The 10,745-nt window shown below is 48.6% G+C and overlaps 1 protein-coding gene and 2 non-coding genes across 4 annotated transcripts in view; 2 read left to right on the forward strand and 1 right to left on the reverse strand.

Moving 5' to 3' along the window:
• LOC135917328 (leukocyte elastase inhibitor-like) overlaps positions 1–10,745 on the forward strand; it is a 35,072-nt gene that overhangs the window by 20,290 nt on the left and 4,037 nt on the right. For both annotated transcript variants that reach the window (XM_065450917.2, XM_065450916.1), the window contains exons 2-4: positions 3,617–4,087; positions 4,908–5,263; positions 5,994–6,262. In XM_065450917.2, coding sequence (XP_065306989.1) covers positions 3,657–4,087; positions 4,908–5,263; positions 5,994–6,262 — 1,056 coding nt within the window. In that variant the 5' untranslated portion in view covers positions 3,617–3,656. The remainder of the gene's footprint in view (positions 1–3,616; positions 4,088–4,907; positions 5,264–5,993; positions 6,263–10,745) is intronic.
• Positions 953–1,025, forward strand: TRNAA-AGC (transfer RNA alanine (anticodon AGC)). The gene has a single exon. It is a non-coding gene; the product is annotated as a tRNA-Ala (tRNA).
• On the reverse strand, positions 1,466–1,538 carry TRNAA-AGC (transfer RNA alanine (anticodon AGC)). Its single transcript has one exon. It is a non-coding gene; the product is annotated as a tRNA-Ala (tRNA).

Below are 10,745 nucleotides of genomic sequence, written 5' to 3' on the forward strand. Positions count from 1 at the left end.
CGACAACATTAGTTACCTAAAGAGAAAAGCAGATGGTGAAAGTGGACGCGAATTCTAACTGTTCCTTGCACAACTGCATTCGGGATGATTAAGCTGATTATCGATGGTATTTAGACTGGGCCAAACTGTAGGCATTCGCTAAATTTCTAACGTAAATAACGCCAGAGATTGGGGGAAGCCTGACATTCTGTTTCGACTTATTCTGTTTCGACTTTCTGTACAATGGCCTGCAGGTTGAACGGTGAGAACCATCGAGTTTGCAAACATTTGAACGCATTCATTTCGGCGCCAACACGGCTTCATAACGGCTGGATGGATGGATGTTATGAGCGTCCCCTTTGGAACGGGGCGGTGGCTTGCGTCACCAAGCTCTTGCTACTATGCTGCCTAATATCCTACCTATGTTAACCCATGAGAAAAAAAACACACTATGAACTACCACGTCCAAATTTTCTGATACCCTATTGCGAACTGTGCTTTTGTACGTCTCCGTCCTTTGTCGTTTCCCTACTTTTCTTCCACCAATCCTCCAATCGCCTCTTACTGATGTCTATTGCGGACCTGCTTGCTTTACCACTGCTCCCGCTGAACCCAAGGGCTTCAAGGAGGCCAGTGGTGCCTAAATCGACCGCTGGATAGATGTCTTCACATTCTAATAAAATATGCTCCGTCGTTCCCCTAGCTTTACCGCAGCAAGCACATGCTTCTTCTTCCTTCTTATATCTCGCTGTGTAGACAGCTAGCGCCATCTATGTAGTGAAAAGAAAAGGCACCCGTCGTACTGCGAGTAATTACTACTCGGAATCGCTGCGTAATATGCGGTGAACAAAAGTTATGTGAATACTTATTGACAGTAATTACTTATAAAAATAAACTCGCAACATAAGTGAGCGATTGATGACGTTTGTGCAATAAAGCCTATTATGTGCAATATTTTCACCCCGCTGTCGTTGGGGGTGTAGCTCAGATGGTAGAGCGCTCGCTTAGCATGCGAGAGGTACGGGGATCGATACCCCGCACCTCCACTTCTTTTTTTTCCCACTTGATTTATATATATATCTTTCATTTTTTTTTCTTTAAGCAGATTTTTGTTTGCGTGCTTTGATCTCGAGTTCGATCTCTCACACAGACTGCAGGGAACAAAAATGTGTGGCGACCGTTGTCAGACACACACTCGTGTTGCTCTGGCTGTTTAGTTTCCTGGTCAGCGAGGTATACGTTTTTGCGTTTGTGGTCTGGGCATCTTGCGTGTGCACGTGTGAGAGAATGACACGGTCAATCAAGATTTCCGGGCCTTGCTGTCATTTTTTTTTTTAAGGGAGGGTGGGGGGGCATAACGCTGCAACGCGCTAAACAGAAATCGTGCACAGCTTCGATGTCGATTGAGGATATGACACTTCAGTGTGCAATTCATCATCAACGTAATTAAAAAAAAAAAAAAAAAGAGCGAGAGAAAAAAAAGATGTGGAGGTGCGGGGTATCGATCCCCGTACCTCTCGCATGCTAAGCGAGCGCTCTACCATCTGAGCTACACCCCCGACGGTCTGCCCACGTCAAAATAGCTATTATTAAGCCTAGGCAACGGCAAGTGTATTTTGACCACGATTTTGGCGCACACTTTGGGCTCGAGGGAGGCAGACTTCGCGTGAACAGTTCAACATAGAAGCAAAGCAAAGCAAAGCAAAATTGACAAAACAAAAAAACGTGCGTTTCAACAGACTCACATGACCTGTGACGTACAACGCGGGTGTTTCGAAGATAATGCGCATGTGCGTGACACACTGCCTGCGATGCCGCCCACACAACAAATGTTAAGTCATTTGTTGATTCTCTGCCGCACAAAACTAACTAAATAACACTCATGACCCTACATGTGTCCCTAAAGCTGCTGTGCGAGCTGCCATTGACAAGTTCGAATTCCGTAAGGGCAGTCGCGTTACAGAGCACGTCAGTTTGTTTTTCGATTTCCGAGAATTCCGGGTTTTCGCAAGAGGCAACTCGCACAGAGCACAGGTACACATCTGATGCAAACAAAGTAAGGTGCAATGCAAACCAAATATGCCTTAGATAATATGTTCTGCTAAAGCTTTGCACATACGAGCAAAGGCTTTCATGGCTATAAGTGCTGCTTCGTAGCGTAACGAAGGGCAGGTTGGCGCAGGCGAGCATACATACTGCTCATAAGTGTTTAATTTTCCGCTATAACACATGGCATCTAACTACAAAATTCAGAAGCTCGAAGAAAACTTAAGCAAATCCGACACAATAATAGTGACACAAATTTAAAAAAAAAAGGAAACAGGTCACTTCACTTGTCAACACATGCTAAATCCGCTTACGTGTTGTTTATCTAAGCATTTCTTTTCCCCAGCGCGCTGCGTCAAAGGTGCAGTGTACTTCGAGAGCTACATTATAATCTCGTCACACCGTCGCGGTAACACCGTCGCGGTCACGCTATGAATCGTCATACAATCGTCCTGTCATTGTTACGACGTCGTCACAACGCCTTCGCCGTTCCATCGGCGTCATTTCCTTGTTCGTTATTCAATCGGGATCATGACGCTGACGTCATGCATTCGTCGTTATACGGTTGTCATACGTTCCTTGTCACAGTGCGTCACGTCGTGATGTCATTGTGATCGTTCCATTGTCGCCACTAGCTCCAACTTCACCATCGAATTCTTGTCATGCACTCGTAGCCATCCCGTTGTCCTCATACGCCATCGTCATCGCGATGCAGTTGTGATGCCATCATTTCAGAATTGTCATACCGAATGCCGTCATTTCGTTGTTCCATCAACGTCATCGTTGTCACTGTGCCGTGATCTTCATTGTTGTTTCGTTGTGTGTTTAGGTTTGGGGATTGTCACCCTATAAGAGTGAACAAGTTAAGATTTTCACTAAAAGCGGCCCGGCCGTTAACACGCAGACTACTTGATTCGACCATGCCGCTCAATTGCTTGAAATGCGATCTATAGTTTGTCAATCCGCCGCCCTGATCTGAGCGACGTCGCTCTTTGGAGATAATTCTGTCACCTGTCAGCCCCTAATATCGAAGAGGCGTCATTTGGTTCTTAAGAAAAACACAAGAAACAAACAAACAAGTAAACAATCAAACAAATTAATAAATACGTATAGTTAGTTAGTGAGCCTAAAGAAGCCATGCTTCCGTGCCTGTTAGGTCTCACCGAAGGTCAACTATATATGCAAAAGACATGGCGTCACTATCGGCCAATCCTGACAGTAACCTAACTGTCCCAAGTAGAGGACGACGGTTTTGATTTTCCCCTATGCCCGGCCAACTAGCGCTACATACTACTGGTATACTACTACGAAGTTTAGGGGCAGTTGGAGTCTTTCTATATAGTACTCAGTCTACCAACACTTATTACTACTTCTTTAGGGGGGAGTTAGTTCATCATGAAACATATGGGTAACAGCGCAGACAGACGACCACAAGGGAGACTTGTGAAGGGCGCGCTTGTGTGTATACGCGCCTCCCTTCTTGTGGTCGTCTGTTGGCGCTGCTACGCACATGCTTCAGGACTACCAACATTTGACTCTGCAGGCTGCCTGACGCGTACATAACACGCTTGTATGCGCGCCGCGCGCGCAGCGCACCCCCATCCTGCGGATCCGAGACCACCAGACGCGACATGGCGCCGCGGGCGGCGACCATCTCGAACTCGTGTCCAGGAGTCCGCAAGACCACGGCGCTGCGGGCCGCCTTCTGCGTCGCCTTGCTGGCGCTGACCTGCGTCCAGCCGGCCGACGCGCAGCAGGGCCTGCCGTTCGGCACGCGCAAGCTCGCCTTCTCGGCGAACCAGTTCGGGCTGGACCTGTACCGGGCGCTGCGGGACGCTGGAGCCGAGTCGCGCCAGCCGCAGGCCGAGGGCAACGTGGCCCTGTGCCCGTTCTGCGTCAGCTCGTCGCTGGGCATGCTGCTGCTGGGAGCCCGGGGCTCGTCGGCCATGGCGCTGCGCCACGTGCTCTACCTGTGGGGGATGCAGCACGTGCACGTCGCGGTGCGCGACCTGTCCGCGCACCTGGCGCACAACCTGAGGGACGCCAACCTGCTCATATTCAGGTATGCGCTGCATCGATCTTTGTACGGATTGATTGTCAGATTGATTGATTGGGTTTAACGTCCGAAAGCAACGCTACGTATAGACGCCGAGGTGGAAGGCTTAGGATTCTTCATCAACTCTCTCAAAGAATTGATGAAGCAGCTCGCCCAGCGTAAAGACGTCGGAAAGGGGGGATGTCTACAACTCGTGGGACCCCCTGCTACGTTAACCGGGCCGTAGCTCAATGCGAGGATGTGGGACTTACACGAGATTCGCCTCACTTCAGCAACAATGGTGCGGAAGACATAAGCATGCGAGGCCTACAGAATTGCTGGACTGCATGAGAAACCGTTTCAGTCTGTACAGTCGGCCTATATAGAGGGCATCTGCCCTGACGTCATCTTAAACGCCATGAATAGTGACCAGGGGAAGAGTCCACCTAGAGGACATGTCCATTTCGTCTGCTGCTGAAGTGCTGATTAGCAGTGGCGGCTCGCGGCTGCGGACGGGCAGCCCAGCCAATCAGAACTTCAACAGCAGACAAAACGGACAAGTCCACTAGGTGGATACTCTTGCAGAATAACTTCCCAGTACGGCGAGAAGCTGCGTCTGTCGGCACCTCGCGCGGTGGTTCTGGCACACACACCAGGAGCGTTCCCGCGGAGTTTCTATAACATTGAGGCGGTTCACCCACGGAACTGGACACACTGACAACATCCCATCCATAGATATATGTTAGAGCGTGCTAGAACCTTTCGCTATGCTGGAGGGCCAGCACGGTGACAAGCGCTGCTCCGCGAGCCCACACGAGCGACGTCACACGCAAGCTCTGTCGCGCAGGAGTCTGTACGTGCAGCGAGACTTCGGCGTCAAGTACCCGTTCCAGCGGTCGCTGTACCACTTCTACAACGCGTCCGTCCACTCGCTGGACTTTGCGGCCAACGCCGAGGAGGCGCGCCAGCACATCAACGCCGTGGTCGAGAAGGCCAGCCACGCGCAGCTGGCCAACCTGCTGCCGGACACGCCACCGCCGTGGACGCAGCTGCTGCTCCTGTCCGGCCTGCACCTGGACTCGCACATCGAGCTCGACCTGGTGCCCGCCGAAGGGGTCCGCTGGAAGGCCCAGCCGCTGGTCGACCCGGCGCCCCCGACGATCCTGCAGCTCGGAAGACGGGCCGACCCAGCCTCTTTGGAAGGTGAGCATGTATATAGATATGCCTGCACGTCGTCGTATATACTGTGGCTGCCGTGACGGTGTTTATATAAACACGATTTCCCCTCGATTTTCAAAGTGGGAGAGGCGGCTCTCTGTGGAAGGCCGCTTTGGCCTTCCACAGGTTGTATCCTGCCCCGCGCCTTTCTTCTAATCGAAAAACGAAAAGCAAGAAAGCGCCAGCACTAAGTGCTGACGCAAAATAAACGACGTCTTGAGCGTTTTTTTTTTTTTGAATTTGCCGCGCAGGGAGTGACGCGGCACATCACGTGTCCCATTCCTCGATCCTCCAATGTTCTTTTGCTGGGATTTCATCTCGCATCCCTTGAATGATTAGGCCATTGAGATTTAGCGTCTTTCTGGCAGCTATAATACAAGCGAACATGGGGCTACAGCTTAAACACGGGTGGGACTTGCACATACCATGTACATGGATGGCCCAACCAAGCAAGCAAAAACAAACGCGCCGACACGTGTGTCGCCGTGTATAACACTGTACTTTCCGCACCATATCGCGTGCCCATTTTGTAGAACGTTCGTCAATTCTACACGCCTTCGACTCGGATGTATACCCTTTTACCGCAGAACCAGTCCTCGGGTGCACCGAGGTACACCGACTGAAGATTTTACTATCAGTCAAGTGGCGCGCGTACCTCACACCAACCCTGCGTCAGAGCTCACTTAATTGCCCCCCCCCCCCTCCAAACTCGCAGACACGACCGCGGCGGCCGCGGAAGTGATCGAGTCGCTGGGCGGAAACCCGGCGATGCTGGAGGCCCGCTGGACCCGGGTCCGCTACGCGCGCCACGACTACCTGAACTGCACCGCGGTCGAGGTGCCGCTAGCCGGCGGCGGGCTGGTCTCCCTGCTGACCCTCACGCCCAACCAGCACGACGACATGGGCCTGCTGGAGACACGCCTCAGTGCCCAGAGGATCAGCGACATCCTCGGCGACATGCACGTGCGCAGGGCAAACGTCAAGGTGCGTCTCCGAATTGACTATGGGTATACAGTGTACAAACGCACTTACATGTTTGTATCTATATAAAACCAAAGGGGGGCGCTGTAGAATCCGAGGGCACCTTTGATGGTCTATAAGCTTGGCACGCGACAGTCAAAGCGCTACGTAAGCTTCCGTGTGAATAGCAGTTGTGGCAGTGGTGAGACGCGCAGTACATTATATGTGCGATATATATATTGTTCGACAATGTAGGCTATATTTGCCATGCATTCAAGCGAGGGAAACGATTAAGTGTGATGTCATTCTGCTCCGAATAGACAAGGTAAACGCAAAGATCTATAGGAAGCACTGATGGATTTAAAGCAGTAACGGGTGATTAACACGTAACAAGTAGAGATGGAAGGAGGCTCTGTCAAATCTATCTAGAATATAAGTATACTTATAGACATAGCTACTAGGGCAGCACGAATAATAATTTTGATACCAAATCGAATACGAATCGAATAATGCCAGAATCGAATCGAATAGTTTTCGAATACTTTTCGAATAATGAACGACCGTTATCACAAGTAATAAAAAAACGGCGTTATGGAGTACGTTATGGAGCGTTCTGTATAAAAAAAAAAAGCACGAAGCATTAGGAGCAAAGTACGACTACCTAAGCGACATAGCGTTCTCTACTAAGCAGGCTCTCGTGTTTCATGTCTATTCTATGCCCGCGGGGGTGAACATTTACTGTGCTTTTGCTCCAATTTTATAACTCGGTGCAGTTGACGTTCTGAAATATTTGAAAGGTATTCACATTCACGAAAAGAGACTATTCGATTCGAAGACCGGATCGAATATATTTTACACCGCTAATAGTTGCTGAACACGTTTACAAATGGGTGGTGTGTACCTGTCACGCCTTCATTTTGTTGCCTACGGCTCGGCTATACCATAACCTGGCGCTTTCGTGAGCTCACAGCAATACCATGTTTCTATGTATAGAAGAATGCCGAAGTAGCGGAAAGTCAGTGTGGATATTCCCTCTTTTTTCCAGCCCTTCTGGTACACCCAGATCTAAGTGCTCCCGAACAAACCCTGCTGAGAAGCACATACGTACGGTCTTAAATTACGTGTAGAAAAGCGTCAGCTGTTAAGGAATAACAGGTGCGTAAAAAAAAAACAAAAAAAAAACAGGCGAATACACTAACTCTCACTACTCCTTTGTACCGCTTTGAATTATATTTACTGGCAGGGAGCTTTAGAAAATATTGCTCCGAGTGTTACCGTTGTATTTAGACAAAATACGGTCACGGCCAATGTGGTTAGTCGTTCATTATAGATTTATTAAATTGTATTGCAGCCGTTCGACACATTTAGTGCGTAGGCAGTCCACAGTTAGACACAGTAACTACTTCAGACGTTACACAAACGCCAAAAGCAGTACAATCAAACCTCGTCATGACGAAAGGTTGATATTATGAAACAGTAGATAGAAGTGAAATTACCCCTGAAATTCCCGTAGAGATACAGAAATATATATTGACGTACACATGTAATATATATGTGTTATGTGTATAATGAAGCGACCGCTATTATTGTGACAAGACTCTCGACAAGCTAAAGAAAAAAAAAAAAACGAAGGACGGGTGGCAGCGTCTTCACTGAATGTTTTCTTTTTTTGTAGGTATAGGTAGCCTTCGCATCGCATTTTATAGCATCATCATAAACGGCCCCGTGTCGCAAAAAAAAAAGAAGAAACACAGGTGTCGGCATCTCGCGTTGGACGTCGTTTGGCGAAAAATCCTTCCGAAGCACAACCACGCGGGCCCTCTGCATGGCGCAGAGGTGTTGCTGAACTAATTGAGTTCTGCAAAGCAAGATGCGCCGGAAAAATAGTAAAGTACAACCTAAGCACAACCTACAGGCATGATAGCGTTGAACTGTAATTTAAATATACCAGAAAACATAATTCTGTTACGCGGAAACTCGAACATAAACCCCCTTTTCCAGCGTTTCTACACTTCACAGAGCGGCGCGCTGCGCCCGGTTCCTTGCAACACCACCATCCAGATGGCGCTCGCCTCCGCGCATCCGCGGCCCACGCAAGAGGCCGCGTTTCTACAAGAATGCACGTCCGCTCGCCTTGGTGCATAGCGTTCGCCGCCAGCGTTTCCCAGTAAACATTACGGTTACATAAGCTGAAGTTGCCAGGAAGCATGAAAAGCAGGAAGGGGTCTTTGAACACTATCGCGTTCCACTCTTAAAGGCGAAGCTTAAGCGCCATCCAATTTTTAAAAAAAAGAGCCAATGACTGATCTTTAGCGGGTTTTTAGAACTTTTACTGCGTCACAACGGGCCGAATTGTGGCCTCTCAGATTGTAATAGCGTACCTCGTGCGGCAATCTCCGAGGCCACGCCAAAACACGAGAAAATAGATTGACTGACGTATACCAGCGCTGCGGTTTCGGCGCGAAAATAATGAAGATAGACTTTTGAAAGAACACTCCGTTAGTCAGTTGGAGACTTCACTTAACCTAAAGGAAAAGGGGGGGGGGGGCTGCCTCAGTCCGGTGCCAATGTTTTTACAAGAGGACTTGTCAAGGCAACAATGGTCATCATCGGCATGGTTTATACGAGTTCCTATCCGAAGGCAGGGAACTCGTCATACAATTTCACAGCCACAGCTTTCCCGGGGTCGTTTTTTCATTTTTTGAGTCATCCTACTTGTGTTTTCCGTTATGCCTGAGAAAGATGAAAAAGGTCGATTTTAGTACTGCGGTATTTTAGTTTTCAGTAAGGTGAAGCGCGGCTCTATGTTAAACAGCGGAGTTTTACCTTGCCCGCAAACGTAATAACCTTCAAGGAAACAAATTAAGGCTTACCAGAGACGCGACCGGCAGCGGCAACACCAGTGTCGACATCCTGCGACGTTTTGTCCAACCGCAACTCGTTATAAATGTATCCCGTGTTATACAGGCGTTCTTTTATCGTAAATGTTTTCTTTAAAGGCTGCATGTTAACGGTTACGTCGCTGCCGACATTTTGTCACCAGAAGCTTAGTAAAATATGGTTGATTACTGCAACACTATATCTTCGTGTCATCTAAACTCTGCACCACCAACCCGACAGCTCTAGGCCGCTCGCGTTTGCTCCAGTATTCCTCAAAGGGCAATTATACGCTTACGGGCAAGTTGGTAATTTCTGATTTTAGCTTGTGCGTATACGCGTTACCATTTGCGGAATACCGAAGATGTAGACGTTAGCAGCAGCACTGGCGGGTGTCACCTCGTAACGTTACGTTTAATCACAGCGTACAAATTCACTATTGAAATGACAGGGTATTGCCTGCTACTCGTCGTGTGGCCCGATGTAGAAACATAGCAGACGACCAAGCGAGTGTCAAAATGCCACGATGTTCTGCTCCCACGTGACCACTTTCTCGCTCACGATACGCACGAAACTGGTTCGTAGAAAAGCTATTATAATAAGTTATTTAGGGCACTTTCAGGTCCGTCAGCATTTTTCGTGGTGTTCCGAGTTCGAGAACCTCGATTACCGCACGCTCTCTCTCTCTCTCACACACACACACACACACACACACACACACACACACACACACACACACACACACACACACACACACACGAAGAAAAGTAAATGTCATGTCAGTACTCCTTTCAGCGCTTGAATATATGCTGTCCAAAACTCGACGCCTATAGAACGCGTTTCCGTTTCTCCAAATCGTTTCCGCCGCATTCAACCAGCAAAACTATGGTATTAAAGATTCGCATTTAAAATACAGAGGGCACCATGCTATAAAGCATCCTTTCGACATCACCTGGTGTTTTAAAATTCTGTACGCATACAGATTTAATCCCGAAGGCACCAAGAAACTGTATTCATGAGTGACACATGGGCAACGCGCTTTCTTAAATGTTTAATCTCTCCATTGGACCCCGTCATGTCGGCTATGGATCCAATCTTACTGGGTCATGTCATCTTGTCTGAAGCCTCTTGCGAGTCATGTCTGCTAACGAAAAATAAAGCGAAAAAAAAAATGTAAAGGTGCGCACAGAAATTTTGGAGGCAACTGCATGTCATCATTCGCACAGTGCATGCTTCACAAACGCACGCAATAATTGTGTCTTGCCAGCGCAAGCAATAGGCAACGGAAGCGGCGATCGACGAAGAGCACGTACGGCTGGTCGGCGTCAAATGTGAGCGGAGTGCGGGATCCGAGAGAACGCTGAATATTTTCGCAGCCCGGGGTTCGAATTTCTAGCCTTTATAATACACGCGAACATACAGTGTACGGTTTTATCGTCTACGTTCACAAACTGCTCGGAAATAAGTTTCCGAGAGCATGCGGTAACATCAGGGGCTCTGTATGCCAGAGGCCTGACCTAGTCACTATAGCAATTCGTAGCATCGAAACAGACCTTGTGCAAAGAGTCCTTACTTCCTTCAGCATACTTTTTGTGTAAGCACGAGGAACTAACAAGCGCCGTATATAATG

The sequence above is a fragment of the Dermacentor albipictus genome, chromosome 9, assembly GCF_038994185.2.
Source record: "Dermacentor albipictus isolate Rhodes 1998 colony chromosome 9, USDA_Dalb.pri_finalv2, whole genome shotgun sequence".
Taxonomy (NCBI): Eukaryota; Metazoa; Arthropoda; class Arachnida; order Ixodida; family Ixodidae; genus Dermacentor; species Dermacentor albipictus.